The sequence below is a fragment of the Somniosus microcephalus genome, chromosome 17 (genome assembly GCF_052327205.1).
Source record: "Somniosus microcephalus isolate GS21.2 chromosome 17, FLI_Smic_1.0, whole genome shotgun sequence".
Taxonomy (NCBI): domain Eukaryota; kingdom Metazoa; phylum Chordata; class Chondrichthyes; order Squaliformes; family Somniosidae; genus Somniosus; species Somniosus microcephalus.
This window is the reverse complement of record NC_141003.1, coordinates 81586690-81611253: the sequence shown is the minus strand read 5'-3', so window position 1 is coordinate 81611253 and position 24564 is coordinate 81586690. Positions and strand designations below refer to the sequence as shown.

At 44.4% G+C, this 24564-nt stretch overlaps 1 protein-coding gene across 3 annotated transcripts; it reads left to right on the top strand.

Moving 5' to 3' along the window:
• Positions 1-99: 99 nt before the first annotated feature.
• On the top strand, positions 100-22351 carry atp5f1c (ATP synthase F1 subunit gamma). Of its 3 annotated transcripts, XM_086010746.1 has the most exons (10): positions 100-212; positions 6335-6369; positions 7721-7852; positions 13444-13648; positions 14392-14535; positions 16834-16898; positions 17852-18007; positions 19977-20073; positions 21397-21437; positions 22214-22351. In XM_086010746.1, exons 1-9 carry the CDS (start codon positions 124-126, stop codon positions 21404-21406), a joined length of 933 nt encoding a protein of 310 aa, XP_085866872.1. In that variant the 5' UTR covers positions 100-123; the 3' UTR covers positions 21407-21437; positions 22214-22351. The 3 variants fall into 3 exon arrangements, with proteins under 3 accessions (XP_085866872.1, XP_085866873.1, XP_085866874.1); XM_086010747.1 differs by lacking the exon at positions 21397-21437; XM_086010748.1 differs by lacking the exons at positions 21397-21437; positions 22214-22351 and having other exon boundaries at positions 19977-20077.
• The last annotated feature ends 2213 nt before the right edge of the window (positions 22352-24564 follow it).

The following is a 24564-nucleotide window of genomic DNA, read 5'->3' as shown; positions in this document are numbered from 1 at the left end:
GAGTTGTAGTCGGGCCCCCGTTCGCTCACCGCCTGCGGGGGAGGGCGGGGAACTACAACTCCCGGGCTGCATTGCGCCGACCGAGGTTGGCGGCGGGTCACGTGGCATGGTAGGGGGCGACGCATGCGCGCTGGCTACGAGCTGACCTTCAGCAGAGGCGGCGGATTCACCATGTTCGTAAGAGCCGGCGGCCTGGTATTCCAGCCCCAATGGTAATGCAGAAAATAGTGAGGGGAGCGTGGCCTCAAGAAAGAATATATATATTTTTGAACTTCAAAAAGGTGTAATGTTTTTTTTAAATCATGGCAGGAGGTGACAGGTTTGGGAGTAACCAGGCCTTCTGCAAGGAAATCTTCAGGCCCTGCTTGCAGTGAGTGGCTTGGAGGACTTGCCTGGCTTTTAAATGCATTGACCTCCTCTCCTTTCTGCCCCCACCCCACTCCAGCATTTTATATGCTGTGACCTCCCATTGCCAGTCCTTTATTATGAAGTTCTGGAGGTGGAGGTGAGGGGAGGCAACCTTTCTGGTTGACATAAATTGGGCAGAGAAATCACGTCTGGCAATCTTAGAATAAAAGAAAGAGTTGCATTTATATAGCGCCTTTCACGACCATTGGACGTCCCAAAGCGCTTTACAGCCAATTAAATACTCCCCTGCTCCTCTTTGAAATAGTGCCATGGGATCTTTTATGTCCACCCGAGAGGGCAGACGGGGCCTCGGTTTAACGTTGCATCCGAAAGACGGCACCTCCGACAGTGCAACACTCCCTCAGCACTGCACTGGAGTGTCAGCCTAGATTTTTGTGCTTAAATCCCTGGAGTGGAACTTGAAACAACAACCTTCTGACTCAGACGAGGGTGCTATCAACTGAGCCACTGGCTGACACTCAAAGGCTGGACATATACAACAAATTTGTGGCAATCTTAAAATAAAAATAGGAAAAGCTGGCAATACACAGCAAATCTGTGAAAGGGAAAGAAAGGTATTTTGTGTGGGACTCTTCAGCAATGTTAGCCATTTGTGGGTTATAGAATGTGTACAGATGCTAGAGACTGCATGTATTAGAGCTTTATTCTCCATTGCAGAATGGGTGAAATAATGTATTGGTTTGTTCATTTGGGCTGCAGACTCAGGCTATCACAATATACTTTATTAATTCAAATGAATCTGCTAACTACTTAACTGAAAATAATACTGTGTTATTCATTGAGTTTGGTGCAAACTATAAATAAACTAATTGTATGAAATCAAATTAACTTTTTTTATATAGTTGCAGTTCAGCTAGTACAGAATGATGAGTCTAGCAAATGTTATTTTGGAAATGTACAGCCTAAATGTTTTCCTGAAGTGGATAAATCAGATTACCAGGCTACTGGATGGACAGTTATTGTAATGTTTTGAGATTCCCTGGTTCAATTTATCTCATTGAACCTGCTCAGTTGTGCACAATATAAGAGTGGGTCAATGAGATTTGGGCTTTTTTCCCCCGTGTCTTTATTTGCTAGTTCCAGGTAAAAGAATGAAGAAATGTGTCTAGTAAAAGTATTTTATGTTCAGTTAGTGTCATTATGAAAAATGCAAATATGTTAAGTCACAGGTATGATGGATGGTTTTTACAATGACCAGTCTTAAAATTTGTAACAGCCAAACTGCTACTTCCTCTATGAAGATCCTTTCATGATTTTTGGAATAAGAGATCTGTTGGTATGTTCTTTCTGTCGGGGATGTATACACAGCACAGACTGTAGTGGAGGCCCACTGCAAATGTGTTTAGCTGGGTTGGAAAATTTGCCGTTTTTCTGTCTTTTTCCCTCTTGATTCATTCTTTCATGAAGGAGGTGACCTTGGCTGGGATATAATACCAAAGGCAGCAACAGGCTACTAATATCTTGCCGATTCTACATGTTTGTACACTGGGCTCAGTGTATTCTCGAGTGTCGGTGGGCACGACAGTCAAGACCCGCCTTGTTCGCTTCTGTTATCCGCACTTCCAGCTGCTGTCAAGTACAGTATAGTGATGAGCTTTGAAACCCTGTTTTGTTTTACCTTAGTTCGTCCAATTGTAGTGCTTTGCTGCTGATCTGAAAGAGACTAGCTAACTTAGTATTGATCAAAAATTGAACCTGGGCCATTTCTGCTTTGTATGGTTCTATGTGTTGTACTTGTCCACTAGTCAGTGTGGCAATGTTGAAGTGATGAACTAGTTCTAGTGTTGGGCTAATATACAAAGTAGTGCTTGTTGAAGTTTTGCTTCTAGCTTTACAAAGGCGCTGTCTTGATTTGTGGAGTGAAGTAGGATTTTCCGAATTGCCCCTGTGTACATGAAGATGTTAGTGCTCGAGTATCTAGTTAACAAGGGGTTATAGACATGTGCTCCAGTGTGGTGCCACAATTGCACACATGAACAACTTGTACTTGAGCATCAGTCAAAATTGTTATGCCAGGACCATCAATAATGCATCCCACTTAGAAAGACGAGGGGCTGGATTTTCATTGAGGAGGCGGGACTACAACTTTCGGGGTCGTAGTCTCGCCTTCATCGAGTTGTAGCCAACCCATGCGATTTAGACTTGATTGACCTTGTTGAGCCCGTCTAGTGGGCTCAGCAGGCCAATTAAGGGCCACCCGGCAACAGGTGACGTCACAGATTGATATTTCATCTGTCAAGACCTTTTGACAGATGAAATCAGCGTGATTTAGAGATCTCTCCGGAACAGAAAGCTGAATGCTGCAATTTTTGACAGATCGCGGCCATTCTGCTTTCTGTGCCGGTGAGATGAGGGACTCCCGAGACCTGAAGGAAGGAAGGCTGTAAAGGTAAGTAAAACTTCTTTAAACACTTTACACACACCAAACACACTTACCTCTGCACTCATGCACCCATCACTCACCTGAACACCGACATCTCGATACCTCCAAGCCCGACGGCCCGCCTCCTCTAACTTGGCGTGGTTTGGAGCCATCGGGAATCCCACACTTCAAGAATGAAAATAGGGATTAGGCTAAAAGCTGCCTGTTAACTACCTGTTAACAGGCAGTTAATTGGCACTAATCCCCTTCCCGCCTCGGGGAGGCGGGTCCCAGTGCGGGGCGGGTACCCGCCTCCTTTGAAACTGACATGGGGGCGGGATGGGTTCGTGCCCCCCGATTTCGGGATTTTAACCCCCCACACGCCTCCAATCCCGCCTCCACGGCCCAATGAAAATCCTGCCCGATGACTTTTATACAGCAAACATGTCAAGAAATCTCAGTACTTCAATTGGATTGATTGTGTTTCTTTCCAGTAATCTCATTGTATAGCATACTTGTTTACTTTGTGGATTTAGTAACTAATATACAATGGTGATTTAGTCTGTGTGTCTTCGATAGTTCTTTTATATTTTCGCAGAATCTATGAATCTGTGGTGCTTAATTCTCTTCTGAACGAGGGGGAAAAATTGTTTTAATTAATGTGAGGCCTCCTATGATGATAAATGATTCTATTTCTACCCAGACAAAGTATTCAACTCTTCTACAGGTACCTCTTTGTGGGACCTATAGAATCTCAGAAATTTACTGCACAGAAGGAGGCCATTAGGCCCATCGTATCTGTGCCGGCCGAAAAAGAGCTCTCCAGCCGAATCCCACTTTCCAGCTCTTGGTCCTTAGCCCTGTAGGTTACGGCACTTCAAGGGCATAGCTAAGTAATTTTTAAATGCGATGAGGGTTTCTGCCTCCACCACCCTTTCATATTATAGGCACCCTTTTTTTTTTATTATTCGTTTATGGGATCTGGGCGTCGCTGGCAATGCCAGCATTTATTGCCCATCCCTAATTGCACGAAGGTAGTGGTGAGCCGCCTTCTTGAACCGCTGCAGTCCGTGTGGTGAAGGTGCTCCCACAGTGCTGTTAGGGAGGGAGTTCCAGGATTTTGACCCAGCGACGATGAAGGATCGGTGATATACTTCCACGTCAGGATGGTGTGTGACTTGGAGGGGAACTTGGAGGTGGTGGTGTTCCCATGCCCCTGCTGCCCTTGTCCTTCTAGGTGGAAGAGGTCGCGGGTTTGGGAGGTGCTGCCGAAGAAGCCTTGGCGAGTTGCTGCAGTGCATCTTGTAGATGGTACACACTGCAGCCACGGTACACCGGTGGTGGAGGGAGTGAATGTTTATGGTGGTGGATGGGGTGCCAATCAAGCGGGCTGCTTTGTCCTGGATGGTGTCGAGCTTCTTGAGTGTTGTTGGAGCTGCATTCATCCAGGCAAGTGGAGAGTATTCCATCACACTCCTTACTTGTGCCTTGCAGATGGTGGAAAGGCTTTGGGGAGTCAGAAGGCGAGACACTCGCTGCAGAATACCCAGCCTCTGACCTGCTCTTGTTGCCACAGTATTTATGTGGCTGGTCCAGTTAAGTTTCTGGTTAATGGTGACCCCCCAGGATGTTGATAGTGGGGGATTTGGCGATGGTAATGCCATTGAATGTCAAGGGGCAGTGGTTAGACACTCGCTTGTTGGAGATAGTCATTGCCTGGCACTTCTGTGGCGCAAATGTTACCTGCCACCTATCAGCCCACGTCATCCAGGTCTTGTTGCATGCGGGCATGGACTCCTTCATTATCTGTGGAGTTGTGAATGGCGCTGAACACTGTGCAGTCATCAGCGAACATCCCTATTTCTGACCTTATGTTGGAGGGAAGGTCATTTGATGAAGCAGCTGAAGATGGTTGGACCTAGCACACTGTCCTGAGGAACTCCTGTAGCGAAGTCCTGGGGCTGTGATGATTGACCTCCAACCACCACAACCATCTTCCTTTGTGCTAGGTATGACTCCAGCCAGTGGAGCATTTGCCCCCTGATTCCCATTGACTTCAGTTTTACTAGGACTCCTTGATGCCACACTCGGTCAAATGCTGCCTTGATGTCAAGGGCAGTCACTCTCACCTCACCTCTGGAATTCAGCTCCAGAGGTGAGGTGAATAATATACCGTCACCACGGACAGCACATTATATTGTAATAATGGTGTTAAACTCTATACCTCCCATTGTGCATAGAATCCAACTTTATTTATGGGTCCCTAGAGCCGAGATTAGAAGCACAGAAAATAAACACTGCTTTCTATTGGCCTTCCAGTGAAGGACAGCAGTGGAATTCTGAGGTTGTGGTCATCTGAATAAGCCCTGCTTTTTGGGAACCTCAGCAACAAGTAAAAGTGTCTTTAAATGATCCCTGTGATCACAAGGCCAATTTGTCATCATGATCTGTTTGGAACATCAAAAAGTAGTGATAAAGCACAGAGCTGAGCATCTTTTACCAGTCCTGCTAAATGCGTTCCACTCTCAGTATGCAGGAAAGTCTACTTTGATTGTTAATCTCTGCTGCCCGTGCCCTAACTCGCACCAAGTCCGGTTCACCCATCACCCCTGTGCTCACTGACCTACATTGACTCCCGGTTAAACAACGCCTCGATTTTAAAAGTCTCCTCCTTTGTTTTCAAATCCCTCCACGGCCTTGCCCCCTCCTCCAGACACCTCCCGAGATATCTGCACTCCTCCAATTCTAGCCTCTTGAGCACCCCCTGATTTTAATCGCTCCACCATTGGTGGCCGTGCCTTCAGCTGCCGAAGCCCTGGAATTCCCTCCCCAAACCTTTCTGACTCTCTACCTCTCTTTCCTCCTTTAAGGCGCTCCTTAAAACCTACCTCTATCGGCCCTAATTTCTCCTTCTGTGGCCCAGTGTCAAATTTTGTTTTATGACCCTCCTGTGAAGTGCCTTGGGACCTTTGACTACATTAAAGGCGCTATATAAATACACGTCGTTGTTGTTAATCTGGTTGTTTAATACATGAACTAATTGCAACAAGGTGAGTTAACTTTAAGAGCTTTGCCCAGTTTAGCAATGTAGATTTATGCCATAGAAACAAAGAAGATAGGAGCAGGAGCAGGTGTAGGCCATTCGGCCCCTCGAGCCTGCTCCGCCATTTAATGAGATCATGGCTGGTCATCCAAATTCAGTACCCTGTCCCTGCCTTCTCCCCATATTCCTTGATCCCTTTAGCCTTAAGAAATATATCCAACTCCTTCTTGAATATATTTAATGAATTGGCCTCAACTGCCTTGTGTGGTAGAGAATTCCACAGGTTCACCCAAGATGTGTTTTAGGCATGTGTCCAGGAAAATCAGCCAACAGACAAGCCGGTGGTAGCTAATTCCTCTAGCATTGCCGTGTAGATAGGAGGGTTGAAATTTCTAGTGTTAGTTTGTTCTTTTAACCTTTGGGCTTGTTCCCCCATCCCACCCAAATAACAGGTGTTTTCTGTTGAGCTTTACTAAAGTCTAGTTTCAATTCTATTACAGGGGCCAAGTCCGAAACATGGCAACTCTGAAGGACAGTGAGTATCCTGTTTTCTTCATTATTGCAGAACATTGTTTTATATATTAAACAAGTCACATGTGAATGTCTTCAACCTGAGTACTTTTGTAGTATCGTGGCTTTCAAGGGTTCCTGTGGTGCAGTAATGCTGGATATCTTGTGTAACTGAAGTGGGTTTCTTCATTGATGCCTCACAAGATGAGCAATATAACTGGCTAAATTGGCATCAATTTGGTGTATCATAGTGGGTGAGATCGCACAGAACGAGCGGTCTTGCACCACTTAAACTTCTCATTGGCTGTGGCTGCTTTTCCCTTTTTTATAACTTTGGAAAAGTGGTAATGGCACAGTTGGACCTTTTTCCCTTAGCAGAGAGGTCAATAACCAGGGGGCAGAGATTTAAAGTAATTGGTAGAAGGATTAGAGGGGAGTTGAGGAGAACCTTTTTCACCCAGAGGGTGGTGGGGGTCTGGAACTCACTGCCTGAAAGGGTGGGAGAGGCAGGAACCCTCATCACATTTAAAAAGTACTTGGATATGCACCTGAAGTGCCGCAACCTACAGGGCTACGGACCCAGAGCTGGAAAGTGGGATTAGGCTGGGAGAGCTCTTCTTCAGCCAGCACTGACACGATGGGCCGAATGGCCTCCTTCTGTGCCGTAAATTTCTATGATCTTGTATTTATTCTGAATTTCAAAGTTTGGAAACAAAAGGAGCACCCGATCCGAATATCGGGGGGCAAGGAATGAATCACTCTTAAATATGCAGGAATATTTTGTAAGTGCCATCCCTTCAAAATTTGTTTGTTTTACTTTTGTAAAGGTAGATAGGAAAAAGCCTGAATTGGAATGAAAACACCGTTGAGTGCAGGTAGAGTTTTTCAGCAATAGGAATTGTCTCCTTTTAGTTGGATTGTTTAACTGAATGATTTGGTTTTTAAAACAGTTTCCATTGAAAGCACATTTCTGCCACAATGTAACTTTTTTCATATTCTTCCAGAGGAGACCACCATTGGGGATAATGAAACATGACATTTATAGGCAGGTAGATCAAAGTGACTTCATGGAAAAATGTATTTTAGTCTTGGCCATGGAGTGTGAAAATATGTCCCAGATGAACTACTCTCTTGTCAATCTCTCCTGCCTTCCGATCACAGACCTTCCCTTTGTTCTTTCCTCCCCTCCGCCCTGCCCCGGTTTAAAAAATCTCTCTCCTCTCTAACCTTTTCCAGGTCTGACGAAGGGTCCTCGACCCGAAACATTGACTCTGTTCCTCTCTCCTCGATGCTGCCTCACCTGCTGAATGTTTCCAGCATTTTCTGTTGTTATTCCAGATAAACTACTGCTTGATAATATATTTGCCTATTTTCAGTCACCAGGCGCTTGAAGTCCATCAAAAATATCCAAAAGATCACCCAATCCATGAAAATGGTGGCTGCGGCAAAATATGCAAGAGCTGAGAGAGAACTGAAACCAGCAAGAGTTTATGGAACAGGAGCTTTTGGTATGGTAACACTGACAATTGCACTACAGTGACACAATAATTACTACTTCATTTAGAGATTGTGGGAAGGGATCTCTTGCCTAGTCACGGATACAGCGTTTGTGGGCACTAACATTTAGCTTTTTTTTTTGTAGAAGCCCCATCTGGGCAGTGCTTTGAGGGACTGAAAGCATACACAGATCAGCCAGCTGAATCAATCCATTCACTTTATACTGCCTGCTATTCCTGCCAAAACAAAATATGGTTTGCGAATTTAACATTTGAGAAAATTCCATTAAATTGCAAATTAATATTGGTTCCTTTTATTAGTCAAACTTGCAGATTCTGTAAATAAGCAAGCTCCCAAAAACAGCAATGTGATAATGACCAGATAATCGGTTTTAGTGATGTTGATTGAGGGATAAATATTGGCCAGGACACCGGGGATAACTCCCCTGCTCTTCTTCGAAACAGTGCCATGGGATCATTTATGTCCTCCCGAGAGCAGGCTTGGTTTAACATCTCATCCGAAAGATGGCACCCCTGACGGTGCAGCACTCCCTCAGTACTGCACTGGAGTGTCAGCCTAGATTTTTGTTCAAGTCTCTGGAGTGGGACTTGAACCCACAACCTTCTGACTCAGGTGAGGGTGCTAGCAAAATTAATGGGACTAAAAGTCGATAAATCTCAAGGACCAGATGACCTACATCCTAGGGTTTTGCACGGTGGCATAGTGGTTAGCACTGTTGCCTCACAGCGCCAGGGACCCGGGTTCAAATCCGGCCTCGGGTGACTGTCTGTGTGGAGTTTGCACATTCTCCCCGTGTTTGCGTGGGTTTCCTCCGGGTGCTCCGGTTTCCTCCCACAGTCCAAAGATGTGCGGGTTAGGTTGATTGGCCATGATAAAAAAATTGGCCCTTAGTGTTAGGGGGGATTAAATACGTGGGGTTACGGGGATAGGGCTTGGGTGGGATGGCTGTCGGTGTAGGACCGGGTGCTAGGGTTTGGATGATCAGCCATGATCTCGTTGAATGGCGGAGCAGGCTCGAAGGGCCGAATGGCCTACTCCTGCTCCTAGTTTCTATGTTTCTGTGAAAGAGGTGGCCATTGGGATAGTGGATGCATTGGTTGTCATCTTCCAAAATTCTATAGATTCTGGAACAGTTCCTGCAGATTGGAGGATAGCAAATGTAACCCTGCTATTTAAGAAAGGAGGGAGAGAGAAAACTGGGAACGACAGACGTGTTAGCCTCACATCAGCAGTTGGGAAAATGCTGGAATCTATTATAAAGATGCAATAACTGGGCACTTAGAAACTAATAAGATTGGGCAGAATCAACATGGATTTATGAAAGGGAAGTTCTGTTTGACAAACCTATTGGAGTTCTTTGAGGATGTAACTAGTGGAGTAGACAAAGGGGAACTGGTATATGTGGTGTATTTGGATTTTCAGAAGGCCTTCGATAAGGTCCCACACAAAAGGTTGGTGAACAAAATTAGGGCACATGGAATTGGGGGTAATATACTAGCATGGATTGAGAATTGGTTAACAGACAGAAAACAAAGAGTAGGGATAAACGGGTCTTTTTTCAGGATGGCAGGCTGTGACTAGTGGGGTACCACAAGGATTGGTGCTTGGGCCCCAGCTATTCACAATCTATATCAATGATTTGGATGAGGGGACTAAATGTAACATTTCCAATGATTGCACAAAGCTAGGTGGCAGTGTCAGTTGCGAAGAGGATGTGAATAGGCTTTAAGGGGATCTCGACAGGCTCAGTGAGTGGGCGAGAACATGGCAGATGGATTATAATGTGGATAAATGTGAAGTTATCCGCTTTGGTAGAAAAAACAAAGGCAGAGTATTTCCTAAATGGTGAAAGATTGGGGAATGCAGATGCTCAAAGGGACCTGGGTGTCCTTGTACATGAGTCAAAGTGAATGTGCAGGTGCAGCAAGCCATTAGGAAGGCAAATGGTATGCTGGCCTTCATTACAAGAGGATTTGAGTACAGGAGTAAAGAAGTCTTACTCCAATTATATAAGGCCTTGGTGAGACCACACTTGGAATACTGTGTACAATTTTGGTCTCCTTACCTAAGGAAGGATATACTTGCCATAGAGGGAGTGCAATGAAGGTTTACGAGATTGATTCCTGGGATGGCGGGACTGTCGTATGAGAAGAGATTGAGTAAACTAGGCCTGTATTCACTTGAATTCAGAAGAATGAAAGGGGATCTCATTGAAGCATACAAAATTATTACAGGGCTTGATAGGGTGGATGCTGGGAGAATGTTTCCCTTGGCTGGGGAGTCTAGAACCAGGGCCCACAGCCTCAGGATAAAGGGTAGGCCATTCAGGACTGAGATGAGAAGAAATTTCTTCACACAGAGGGTGGTGAATCTTTGAAATTCTCTACTCCAGAGGGCTGTGGAGGCTTAGTCATTGGGTATATTCAAAACAGAAGCCATAGATTTCTGACTAGTAAGAGCATCAAGGGATATGGCGATAGGGCCGGTGAATGGAATTGAGGCAGAAGATCAGCCATGATCTCATTGAATGGTGGAGCAGGCTCGAATGGCCGACGACGACTCCTATTTCTTATGTGCTACCAACTGAGCCAGAGCTGACAACTCGAGGAGAAGGGAGAGGTTTAGAGAAGGAATTCCAGAGGTTAATGCCAAGGCGGCTGAAAGCACAGCCACCAATGAGGGGGGTGAAGGGAGTGGGGGATGCACGAGGCCAGAGTTGGAGGAACTCCGAGTTCTTGGTGGGTTGTAAGGCAGGAAGAGGTTACAGGCAGAGAAGGGCAAAGCCACGGAGAGATTTGAGCACAAGGCTGAGAGTTGTAAAATTGGGGTGTGGGTGGGACTGGGAGTCAATGTAGGTCAGCGAGTGCAGGGGTGATGGGTGAGTGGGACTTAGCATGAGTTAGGATACGAGCAACAGAGGTTTGGTTGAGCTCCAGTTTAAGGAGAGTGGAAGATGGGAAACCAGCCAGGAGACCATCAGAATAGTTGAGTTTGAAGGTAACAAAATCATGGATGAGGGTTTCAGCTGAGTCGGGGCAGAGATGGGCAATATTATGGAGGTGGCATAAGGCCGTCTTTGTAATGGAGAGTGTATGGAATTGGCAGCTCGGCTGAGGAGCAAATTGGATGTTGAGGTTGAAAACAGTCTCGTTAAACCTGAGGCAGTGGATTGGGCAGGGATGGAATCAGTGGCAAATGAACAAATTTGTGGCGGGGGGCTGAAAACAATGGCTTCAGTCTTCCCAATGTTTAATTGGAGGAAATTCCAGTTTATCTAGGACTGCATGTCGGACAAACAGTTGGATAACACGGAGTCGGTGGAGGGGCTGAGAGAGATGGTGGTGAGGTAGCATATATGTGGATACTGACGTCATGTCTTTGGATGATGTTGCCGAGGAACAGCATGTAAATGAGATGGAGGGGGCCCAGCCTTTATAGTGTCAACCGTAGCTCACTAGGTAGCACTCTTGACTCTGAGTCATGAAGGTTGTGGGTTCAAGTCCCACTCTAGAGACTCGAGCACAAAAATCTAGGCTGATACTGCTAGTGCAGTACTGAGGGAGTGCTGCACTGTCGGAGGTGCCGTCTTTCGGATGAGGCGTTAAACCGAGGCCCGATCTGCCCCCTCGGGTGGACGTAAAAGATCCTGCGGCACTATTCAAAGAAGAGCAGGGGAGTGATCTGCGGTGTCCTGGCCAATATTTATACTTCAGTCAACATTAATTTAAAAAAAAGTTTATCTGGTCATTATCACATTGCTTGTTTGTGGGACCTTGCTGTGCACAAATCACCTGTCGCGTTTCCTACATTACAACAGTGACTACACTTCAAAAGTAGTTAATTGTCTCTAAAGCGCTTTGGGACATCCTGAGGTCGTAAAAGGCGCCAAGTTCTTTCTAAATCCTTGGGAGACTCCAGAGGCAACAATGCGAGGGTGGGAAGAGAAACCACTGCAGAAGATTCATGGAACTCAGGCGAGGGCAGTTCCACTCAGCTGGACAGCGGAGGAGAGTTGTTGGAGGAGGGTGGTGTAGTCAACAGTATCAAAGACTGCAGAAAGGACGAGGAGGGATAGTGCACCGTGGTCACAGAGGATGCCATTTGTAACTTTGATTAGGGTCGTTTCCATGCTGTGGCAGGAACAGAAAACCGATTGAAGCTTTTAAACATTAAGTTGTGGAAAAGATGGGCGACAACACATTCAAGGACTTTGGAGAGGAAAGGGAAGTTGGAGATGGGGTGGTAGTTTGCAAGGATAGGGCTCAAGGGGGTGTGGTTTTTTTTGAGGAGGTGTGCGATGACAGCAATTTTGAAAGAGATGGGGACAGAATCTGACGGCAGGAAGGGAAGTTGGCTGTTCAGTAGTTTAGTGGGGATATGGTCGAGAGAGCAGGATGTGGGTCTCGTGGACAAGATGGGAGAGAAACTAGAGAAAGGTGCGAGATTAGAACTGGGGCAGGGGGGAAGCTTGGCTTGGTGAGCGAGGGGAAAGGAGCAATGCGGCAGAGACAGCTAAACAGATGGTCTCAATCTTAGTGACGAAGTCCATGGGCTCCTTGCACTTGTTGGTGAGGGCGGAGGGCCAGACGCAGTTTGTAATGGACAAAATAAGGTGGGGGGGGGGGGGGTTATGTTTGCATTCTAGGATAATCCTGTAGCAGTTTTGGCAGAGGAGAGCAGGGCCTGATGGTGCTTGATGTGCTTCACCCAGATCTGGCGATGAATGGCTGAAGCAGTTGTGTGCCACATACGTTCAAGTGCGCGCCCCTTGGAAATAAGGGAGCGAAAGTGGGGGTCATACCAGGGGGAGCAACCAGGGTGGGATTTTGCTGTAAGGGTTTGACTGGGGACAAGGGCAGCAAAGGCGGAGGTGAGGGTGTGATTGAGAAGATCGATAGCTGCAGAAGTAGTGTGGCGAACAGAGGGTCAAAGATTTGCAGTTTAAATGTGCCATTGTAAGTGATTTGGGGCTGGAGATGAAAAAGGACATTGAAAAGCATTGAAAGTGACGGTAAAGAAAAAATACGGGTGGCAAATAGTGTTTTTCTTCAAAACAATTTGAGAAGTTTTTAATGTTCCGTTGAAATGTGGACTTTATTTTTGATAACTTAGTTATTGAGAACAAAATGAGGGCCTGGCTTGATAGTTTATGGCATATACAGTATATACATTTACAAAAACACCTTGCTGCAGTCACATGTTTTTTTGTATACCCCTCACTCCAGGATTGCGCCTGTAACATAGAGCTGGCAATTCAGTGCTGTGGTCCTTTGAATGAGATCATGAACTGAGAGCCATCTGCCTATTCCAGTGGTTCAGGTGGTCATTAAAGATCCCAGGGCGCAATTTGGAGACGAGCAGTGAGTTTTGCTGGTGTCCTAATCAACTAAATCCCACTGATCGTCTGTCTCACTGTAGGATCTTGCTGTGTGCGAGATAGCTGCTGGGTTGCTTGTATCGCAGGCTCTGCATTTCAAATAATTTTACCCTAAAAGACGCTTTTAAGTGTTTTGATAGATGTGATCAGGCACTACTGTATATAAATGCAAGTTCTGTTATTGACCTTTTGCTTTTTTTGAAGCTCTGTATGACAAGGCAGAAATCCACGCTTCTGAAGACCAAGCCAAACACCTGATCATTGGGGTATCCTCTGACCGTGGACTCTGTGGTGCTATCCACAGTAACGTGGCTAAGCGCATAAAAAATCAAACAGATAAATTGACTGCTGCAGGGAAAGAGGTTAAGATTGCAACTGTTGGTGACAAGCTGAGGGTGCTGCTGCACAGGTACATGTTGGCTTTGAGCCTGAAAACATATCCTTGCTTGATAACAAATGACCTTGATGGCCTACTCTTGGCTAAAGCACTATGGCCTTGAAATGACACTGGGCGAATGCTATGAATGCTCGGCACCATTCATTTCCTTGTCTGCTATTTTAGTAGAGGTGCTAACCTGTCATTTTAAATGGCTTACTGTCTCCCTGTAACATAGGGAGAGGTGAATATCTTAAATATTCATTATTTTCCTACAGCATAATTTAAGGGCCTGTGTTGTAACTACTTGAGCTGCTGATTTTGCTCCTGACTCCATGTTACGTTTTATTTTATGTTGGATATTGAATATATTACTCTACTCATAAAGTGCAAAATTCTTCGCTCCAGAGTAATAGTGAAGGTGATGTGTCTTTAGTCTTGCAGTGTCAAAAGTTTAGAGACAATTCTTCAGATTGCTTGCAAAATATTAATCTATTCATCATAAAAATAAATGGGGGTTTACATCAGTGGAAGCAATCCAGAATTCTACACTAAATCATCCAAGTTATTATTGCTAACAGCATTCACTTTTTTGCAAGGTCATATTCCAATACTGGTTTTAGCAGTACTGTAGTTCAATAAATTAGAGGCAAAGGGGATAAGATTGCAGAAATTGTAAAACCAAAATTCTGTGAATGTGTTCGGAAACTATTTAGCAATATATAACTTTTCAGAACAAACGGAAGGCTGACTCTGTTTTTTGCTTTAAATTGTAGAAAATATGGAAGTCACATCCTGGTGATGTTCAAGGAACTTGGCCGGAAACCACCAACATTTGGTGATGCTTCAATTATTGCCACTGAGCTCCTGAACATGGGCTTTGAATTCGATAAAGGTTCTGTTGTATTCAACCAATTTAAGTAAGTTGCTCGGCAGGCCGCGGGTTAGAAAGAGTGCATAAATTCTATCTTAAAGTTTCTTCCATAAGACCTACCTTCTGCTCCCTTGATTGTCCTCCCCATCCAACCTAACCACTTGGTTACCTTTCCTGGCCCCCATGCCTATCGACATTGTTGATGCTTTTCTTTTCCAAAGTACCCTCCTTTTCAAAACCACTGTTCCCGTTAGCCCACTCAAAAAGCCTAGATCTGTTTGTCCTCTCCAACTGCCGCTCCATCTCTTAAGGTCCATGAATGTGGCATTGGTTCCCAGCTTAGAGCCTACCTCTCCCAAAATTTCTTGTTCCAATCCCTTCAGTCTGGCTTCTGCCCTGCTCACAGCACTGAATCCATGCTAGTCAAGGTCACAAATGAAATCCTCTACGATTGTGACAACAGTGCAATATCTCTGTTATCCAGCTCCATTGGGCTGCTCTTGTGTGATTCCACTTCAATCTACCCAATGCAGCCAGCTTCAGAATCACTGCCAGAGTTCACCAAGAACCTATCCTATTGATGACGTCATTTGCAGGCACATGGTCAGCTTCTGTACGTATGCTGATGACACTCTACCTCACCGCCACTTCCCTCAACCTACCGATGTGCCGCCAATATAACATTAAGTGGCTGAGTGAAAAAAAAATCCAGCTGAACGTTGGGAAGATCAGAATCATTCTTTTCGTGAACTTTAAAGTTTCAACCTCCCATCACCAAGACTGTTTACTTCCATCTCCATAATATCGTCTATATCTGCCTCAACTTCAACCCCAGTGCCACATTTTTTTCGCCTCTAGACTCTTTCTCCATTGTCCTGCTTGCTGGGTTCTATTCCTTTCATAAACACCCAACTATCCAAACCCCTTATCCAAGCTGTCCTTATCCTGCCTTGGTCGAAGTCCCGCTTGTTTATCAACCCTGTTCTTGCTTATTGATGCTGGCTCCCAATACATTGAATCTAAAATGATTGTCCTCGTCTTCAAATCCCTCGTTCTTGCTTATTGATGCTGGCTCCCAATACATTGAATCTAAAATGATTGTCCTCGTCTTCAAATCCCTCATTCTTGCTTATTGATGCTGGCTCCCAATACATTGAATCTAAAATGATTGTCCTCGTCTTCAAATCCCTCTAGTCTCGCCCACCCTAACTTTTGCAACCTCCTCCAGCCTTGCCCCCCCCCCCCCCCCCCACACCCTTCAGTTTTCCACATCTAGCCTTCTGTGCATTTCCCTCTATCCCTTTCCTTTGCTTCATTGGTGGCAGAACCTTCAGCCATCTAGGCTCCAATCTCTGCAACTTGCTTTCCAAACTCTCCACTTTTCTTTGGCTCCATTTTTAAAAGCCTACTAAAAATGCATCTTTTTGACTAAGCTTTTGGTTGCCTCTCCAAACCCTTTCCACCATGGCTTGATGTCTGCCTTTTTATTTTTCCCTCTCTGTAAAGAGCCTTCCCACCTTTTTCTATGCAAAAGGTGCTATATAAATGAGTTGGTGTTGTAAATATATATTTTTTTTGTTCCATACTTTGCTTCTAACCTTGTGTAGAGGAAGCAGGAGAGTCGCATCAGGCTGGGAAAGTAAACCACGTGGAGTGCCTCAGAGACTGGTGCTGGGGCCTGTATTGCTTCTAATTGACATAAATGATCTGAGTTTACAAATTCAGTGTAATGTGGTCACATTTGTAGACGATACTAAATAGATGTAGAGGAGGGGGAATCGATGAACTAGATGGGATATTTAATGAATGGTGTTGAATTAGCTAGAGGGACAGTTGAAAGAGATGTGGGAGTGAGTGTGGTCTTAATACCTGCCATGTCCAGGCTCTGCAGAGCAATCAGCAAAACAAACTGAATACATTGACAGGCTAGTAGAGTACAAGTCTGAGAATATCATGTGAAGCTGTATAATGCTCTGGTCAGCAGAATGTTCCATTCTGGTTACCAAAACATCCAAGACCTGGAAGTGGTACAGAGAAGGACCAAAATGCAAGTTGTTGAAATTAGTGGACTGCCGTTCAGGCAGATGCTTTGTGGCATAAAAACAGAAAATGTTGGAAATACTCAGCAGGTCAGGCAGCATCTGTGGAGAGAGAAACAGAGTTAACGTTTCAGGTCGATGACCCTTCGTCAGATGCTTTGCGGCATTGGAGTCATGTGGCATTTCACCAATATTGAGCCCCTACACATTTTAGTAATCTACACATTCAGCTTGAAATTGCTTCTAAAGGTGTCCACTAGTTGCATTGTAAATGTTGCCACAAATAAGCTTCTGTTTGTTTTTAGGTCTGTGATCTCTTACAAGACTGAGGAGAAACCAGTCTTCTCCTTTGACACTCTTTCAAATTCTGGTGAGTTGCTCTGTTGTCTGCAAGTTAGATAAATGAATATGGTGTTCCTCTGATGCATTGATTCACCTTGTTAAGTTGCCACTTTCTCATTATTACTTAATGTGATTACTAAATATATCGTTGACATTGGTAGTGCCAATGAGAACTGCCACGGAGTCTAAATACCCTCTGAAGAGATACAGGTAGACTATCCTTTATCCGAAAACCTCGGGACCAGCCGTGTTTCGGTTTTCGGAAAATTTCGGATTTCGGAAGGTATTTTATAAGACTGGGAAATTTGTCGGGGGTGGGGGTCGGCGGGGGGGTCGGGGTCGTGCGCACGACTTACGCTGAACGAAAACACTTTCGGTTTTCAGAGGATTTCAGTTTTCGGAAGTGCGGATAAAGGCTGGTACACTATCCCTTATCCGAAAGGGTGGGGGTCGGTTGGGGGGGGGGGGGGGGGAGAAAAGAATATCGGACGGGCCGCTGTATTGTTGGGTTCGCTCTCCCAGTATACCTCCTTCACAACTGCCCGGCTCGGCCTGCAATCTCCTACCCAGGAGGGAACTCAGTGACCCTCTGCCCTGCTCCGCGTAAGTCGTGCGCCACTCTGGTCATGTCGTGCACACGACTTACGCTGAACGAAAAAACCTTCGGTTTTTAGAGGGTTTCGGTTTTCGGAAGTTCGGATAAAGGGTAGTCTACCTGTAGTTGTACATATGCTCTAACTTAACTTTGGGGAAAAAAAACACTCTAAGAAAAACACTCTCTAGGAAATTAACGGTTATATTTTAATAAGTAGCTATAGGAGAAATGCACAGAACAGGTTAATGACATAAATCTTAAACTTATTTCAGTTAGTCATATTTGCAGAGAGTTGCAATGATCCTGTGTCATTGCCACAAATATTATGTAACCCGTCCATATTTGCGATAGCCTAGCCACTAATCATTCTTTGACTTTATTTCTAGAGAACATTAGTGTTTATGATGACATTGATGCTGATGTTCTGCGCAACTACCAGGAGTTCTCTCTGGTGAACATCATTTACTTCAGCTTAAAGGAATCCACTGCAAGCGAGCAGAGTGCTAGGATGACTGCTATGGATAGTGCCAGCAAGAATGCTTGTAAGAAATTTTTCAGAGATTTCAGAAAAGGTGTCTTGTGCTCTAGCTTTCCTAATGGTTCTCCAAATTTATCCAGTGAATGGATGATCTGTTACAGACCAAGAAGGTGTTCTACCCGGTCCCCGGTATGTGCTGAATTAACGGACCTCGGACAGAGCACGACAGTTTGCCTTAAGGCTCCTGGGTTAAGGAGAGGAAATGAGCTACTGTTCCTTCTGATTACTATTCAGTAATCATTGTATGTGGACATTGGAGGGGGGGGGTGGGAAGTAGGACTGGCCATGATTGAATAGCCTGTTGATGCTGTCAAAGTGCACACATGAATCATGGCCATTTGAGCATGGTACTGGAGGACAGCCACTCCTAATAGAACCATACCCATCAAAAGTCATTACCTTCAGAAGCAGAGAAAATTAGTTTGGGGGGGCGCGGGGGTGGGGGCAGGGGAGAGATTATTGTTTGCCCTTTCCCCTATATCCATACTGTTTTTGAGAAAGAAACTCGAGGTCCTTAGTTGGCTTCCCCGGATGGGGTGGTGGTGTTTTGGAATGGGCGGTTGTGGGGGGGGGCAGGGAGGGGAGCGGGTACAGCTCACCAGTTGTTTCACAGCTGTGTGGATTTCTGTTTATAATCCAAATGCTGACCTTGCAGTGAGGCCACACCTGGAATACTGCGTGCAGTTTTAGTTTCCATATTTAAGAAAAGATATACTTGCTCTCGAGGCGGTTCAGAGAAGGTTCACTCGGTTGAGATGAGGGGGTTGACGTATGAGGAAAGGTTGAGTAGGTTGGGCCGCTACTCATTGGAGTTCAGAAGAATGAGGGGCGATCTTATCGACACAAGATTGTGAGGGGGCTTGATCGGGTGGATGCGGTGAGGATGTTTCCACTGATGGGTGAGACTAGAACTAGGGGGCATAATCTTAGAATATGGGGCTGCCCTTTCAAAACTGAGATGAGAAACTTCTTCACTCCGAGGGTAGTAAATCTATGGAATTTGCTACCTCAGAGCTGTGGAAGCTGTGACATTAAATAAATTTAAAACGGAGATAGACAGTTTCCTAGCAGATAAGGGAATTAGGGGTTACGGGGAGAGGGCAGGGAAGTAGATGTGAGTCTAGATTCGGTTCAGCCATGATCCTATTGAATGGCAGAGCAGGCCCGAGGGGCCGTATGGCCTACTCCTGCTCCTACTACTTATGTTAAGGGAGATTTAATAGATAATTTTTTTTAAACAATTTTTCTAAATTGTGTATTTTAAATTTGGCAAGCAATTAACAGATGCCTCGTTCAAACTACCCACTGTTTCATATCGTCATTGGGTGCTTTCTCTCCTCCCAGGGATTGTTTTATTGGTGTTCAATGGCATTTATGATCTTGGTCACTTGACTTGTAACATTTTGCACACTTGTTTGACACAGTTTGTGCAGCAGATGGTCAGGATTGTAACGAGTAGGGTTGGTGCAACAGTTGGAGCACTGGCACTCTGAGCCACATCATTTTTCTCTTCTACCCGCCCCACCCCACCCTCATCAGTTCTGAGCAGAGAACAGATGATTCCCACAAGTATGCAGGCAAATTCTGAGTGAAAGTAAGACCTCTCTCTTTTCCCCCCCTTTGCACAGCAGTTTAAGTATCTCCTTGTCCCGAGTTTCAGAATGGCGTTTAGCAGAGGTTTCGGGAGCAATTCATTTGCCACAAGTGTTTTGTGCCTCGGATTCTCGCCTTAAGTCTCCAAAAATGTCTATATAGATTAATTCTATTTCCGAGTTCAAGTTTTTAATGTGAAAGCAAACCAATTTCAGGCAACTTGGTTCCATCTTCTGTTGGATGGTATATTTTTTATGCAAATGCAGAATGTTAATATTTCACTGAGTGAGCAGCTCGAGTTCCAGATGTTGGATAAAGGAAGGATGGATATTCAAGGGAACTAAAGTAACTTACTTAAATAAAATTGTTATTTCTTGCAGCTGAAATTATTGACAAGCTGACATTGACGTACAATCGCACTCGCCAAGCTGTCATTACCAAGGAGCTTATTGAGATTATCTCTGGTGCTGCTGCTCTGTAAGTATTGTGGTGAACATATCAACCCTGTTGCATGGTGGATAGTTTGATAGGGATTCCCGTATGGGGAAAAAATAATGGTTAAAGTGAGCTACTTATAAGAAATATGTACCATAAACAATTGGGGGCTGAAGGTGGAGAATGAGAACTCAGTAATGTGAAATCTAGGTCCTGGGGTGCTAAAGCCCTGATGGAAGGTCTTCGACCTGAAACATTGACTCTGTTTCTCTCTCCACGGATGTTGCCTGGCCTGCTGAGCTTTTCCAGCGTTTTCTGTTGTTATTTCGGATTTCCAGCATCCGCAGTATTTTGCTATCGTGCTAAAGCTTTAATTGAACTAGCTTTGCAGTTCCAATGTAAATCAAAGGCGACGATCTTTGGTTACAACTTCCAAAATGGGAATGGATTTGAATTGTATTTCTGAGACTTCACAATTTTGAGTACCTTTTTTCACAAAATCGAATAGGCATAAATCTCAACTTGGCGGATGGTGCTTTTCTCTACATGAGCCACCTACTCTAATCACACTTGCTTACTCCCCCATACCATTCATTATTCCTCCTTTTCAAACCACTGTCACATTCCCTTTCAAACAAGAATGTATGGACTCTTCAACAACTGGTTGTGCCGGGGAATTCCACTCTTAAGTGTTTTTAACCTCCCCATTATTGTTTTCTGTGACTATCTTAAATTTGTTCCCTCTTTCTACTGTCCTACTGTCTCACTGACCACTGGAACCAATGTTACTTATAACCCTTCATAATCTATCAGGTCACCCCTTTACCTCCTCGGATGCATGTGGGAATCCCTTTGCTCCCAACTCCATTTCAATCTTAACATTTAAGGTGTATTTCCTTTCCTTGTTCTTCCAAAAAGTGTTACTTTTTGTACAATTAATTGACTCTGCCGCCTATCTGTTCATTGAGCGAGCTGATCTACATCCTCCTGCAGTCTTTTGTCATTCTCGTCGCAGTTTGCCTTAGGAACATAGTGCACTACAGTGAACTATAATCCTATCGATGAGCTTTGGTTGCTATTTTCACTATTGTTTGTCACTGCATCAATTCTGTTATCATGCGTGGCTTTAAATTGTATGGTGCTGTTGTCTCATTTGTAGCTTTGTGCATTTCACTTAGTGTTTTTGCTTATCATTTTCATATTACATTGAGTGCTGCTGTGGCTAAATTGCACATATAGTTTTATGCATCTGGCTTGCTGTTTTTGTTTGCTACTTTGGGCTTAAATTGGCTACTTCCATGACTAAAATTGCATGTACAGCTTCATGAATCATTGTGTTTCCCTTTTTCTTTCTACGATTACAAGGAGTTTTTAAGCTTGCAGAAGCATTGTTGGCCCACAAAGAGGTAATGGTTTAATCCTGGCACTTGCCATGTATTGGTACAGGTGGCAAAAATGAACCGTGCTTTGTTATCTTCATAACTAAAGGTCTGCTGTGTTAAATGTATAACTGCTGGTAGTAAGTTGTAAAATTCATTTTTCTGTTCTGCCTACTCGTTTAGTCTAAGTCATTGAAGAGAGGAGAAAATTAATCTTTTCTCCATTACAATTTTAGTTACAAATTTAGTCTGGCAACTAGGAGTGGTAAGGCACAAGTTCCAGATCACACATGGGAAGTACCTGACTTCCATTCAGCACCTTTCTGATGGGGCTGCCTATCTTGACAACTTGCAGTATGAAGCACTGAAAGCACAAGTCCATGGTGCAGTTCACTATAATATAAATGTTCATTAAAATTTTGTTTGTGTACCATTAAATTTATTTTAAACAATATAGAAGTAGACTGTAGTTAATGGTAGGTTTGAAAGTAAATATTTCATACTTTTCACACCAACAGAAACTCATCTTAGACGTGAGGTGAACATAGGTACAGGAGTAGGCCATTCAGCCCTCGAGCCTGTTCCGCCATTCAATGAGATCATGACTGATCTGTGACCTAACTCCATCTACCCGCCTTTGCCCCATATCCCTTAAGTCAACAAAAATCTATCGATCTCCGATTTAAAATTAACAATTGACCTCGCATCAATTGCTGTTTATGGAAAAAAGTAGGTTTTGTACTTTGTTTCCAATGGAATTAAACCTGAAAAGTTGAGTTGCTTACATTGTGTTAATTTTGCAGGTAAAAATGGTGATCCAGAAAGATGCCAGTGACAACACGTTCCTGTTGGAAGAAGGTGATGGACAGTATTTCTGTTAAATTTGTAGGAATCTTCCAAAGTTTGTAAATTATAATACAATAAAAACCTTACACAGTGAACGGCTCCTTTGCATTTTTGTTTTCCTATTCAGTAGCTTCCCCATTAACGTGGCTTGTAGACAACACAATTGTTAACCGTTGAATGCAGTTTTATCTGAGAAAGGTATAGTTTGCAAATAAATAGCAATACATAAATCCATTGGTTGTTTCAAGGAAAACGACATTTTAGTTTCCTACCCAAATTTGTTTGTGTCAGTACACTGCATTTTCGTGTGGAAGGATATGGGTTAACCTTCATGATTCCCTTACACAGTGCATCTTTAATTGTTTTTTTAAGAATACGGAGTGTCAGGGGCAGTTAACGCACTTACTTGAGGGAAAATCAGCGGGCAGGCCAACCTACACACCTAGTACAAATGCAATATACTGCGGATGCTGGAATCTTGGAAAAAAATGCTGGAAACATTCAACAGGTCAGGCAGCATCTGTGGAGAGAGAAACAGAGTTAACGTTTCAGGTCTGTCTGTGACCTTTCATCAGAATTGGAAAAAGTTAGAGATTTAACATTTTAACCAGGTGCAGAGGCAGGGGGAGGGGAGGAAAGAACAAAAGGGAAGGTCTGTGATAGGGTGGAAGGCAGGAGACATTAAATGCTGCAAATGGAAATGGCAGAATCAACAGCTGCCGTCTGGGGGGAAAAAACTAGGGGCAGACGTTATGGTCTGAAATTGTTGAACTCGATGTTGAGTCCAGAAGGCTGTAAAGTGCCCAATCGAAGGATGAGGTGCTGTTCCTCGAGCTTACGTTGAGCTTCATTGGAACAGTGTAAGATGCCGAGGTGGGAGTGGAGTGGAGCAGAGAATTAAAATGGCAAGCGACCAGAAGCTCGGGGTCACCCTTACACACCTAGTATCCAGTTTGAGTATATTGGCAGAGGGTTGAGAACAGGTTATATCCTGGTTCTCAGGCTCTAAGAACTGAATTTATTAAGCAAAACACAGGATTTGCTAGGCTAAAAAAGACCACGGTCCATCTAGTTTGCCTTCTACCAGCCTGGTAGTCGCATGATACAACGATAATGGAGTTGTTGACTAATCATCAGATCCATAAATGACACAAGAAAAACCCCAGTGGTGGAGAGCTTTGAGAACCATAGGGCCAGTTACCTTTCACTTCCAATCCTGCGACACCCGTCACGTCTTGTCTCCAAATAAAGGCCAGCAAAAGGACTTCTCTTGGATTAACTTGTGAAGAGAACACTTGATTCATCACCAGTACTTTGAAGGTCGTTTAAAAATAAATATCTGAAAAATTTGACAATTCTCGTAACTTGGAATACTTATCAGTGAGCAAAATGAATGTTAACACTGTCACCACCCACCAGTAAAGTGAAGGGAAGCTTTAGAATGGGGGAGGCAAAAATTCTGAAAGCCTTTGGGAAGAATCAAAGCCTTTCAACCCATTAACAGCCTTTCCCAAGACCGAAGGGCAGAAGACTGAACAATAGGGAAAGGAAAGACGAGGTGTAGCCCTGAGTCTGCAGGCAAGTGATGGCCCCTGTTTGGCAATGAGATGGTTATAAGGAAGGCACTCTGTGCCACTCCATGGAAATACCCCCATAAATCAGTATTGCAGCCGACAAGCAGTTAGGACCAAGTTTCAGGCCACAGCTGCTCTTGCAGCCACTGGGTGTGCCAGCCCTCTGGCGCACGGTAGCTGCACAGTAGTTTGTGGAGCAAGTGGTACAGCTCCGCATCCATCTCCTTGATAATTTGGATCCTGTGAAGATAGTTTCGTACAGTGATTGCCGGGTAGGTGTTCCAGGGCTCCAGATACAGTTTGTGGCATCTTCGATGCATCCAATCAAGCTATTCTGATGTTGATCTCCCTGCCGCCACATCATCTTCCACACGGCATGATTCCAAGTTATTCCAGCATTCACATATCTTAATGGTAGCATCAGGCCTATTGTCCCAGTTTCCTTTGGGAAGAGAAGCCTCCAAATGCATCGGTTCAACACATCCACTACTCTGGAAAAACAGTTTATTCTAAAGAGTACAGACAGCAATGCTTCACTAATACATCATAGCTATCGCCAACATTTCTGATGAAAAGAGTCTGAAGAGCTTGGAGCCCACCTTGTATTTGGATAAATTAACAATGGTGGCTATTAAGAGGACTAAATGTTCCAGAAGCAATACCAGTTGAAATAAAAACAGATAAGACTGGTAACACTCGTCAGGTCAAGCAGCATCTGTGGAGAGAGAAACAGA

Excerpts from the sequence above, each read along its gene's own strand:
- atp5f1c (XM_086010746.1), top strand. The coding sequence starts at position 124 with ATGCGCGCTGGCTACGAGCTGACCTTCAGCAGAGGCGGCGGATTCACC. Across the intron at positions 213-6,334 it reads CTGGTATTCCAGCCCCAATG|GGGCCAAGTCCGAAACATGG; the intron begins GTAATGCAGAAA and ends ATTCTATTACAG. Across the intron at positions 18,008-19,976 it reads TAGTGCCAGCAAGAATGCTT|CTGAAATTATTGACAAGCTG; the intron begins GTAAGAAATTTT and ends TATTTCTTGCAG.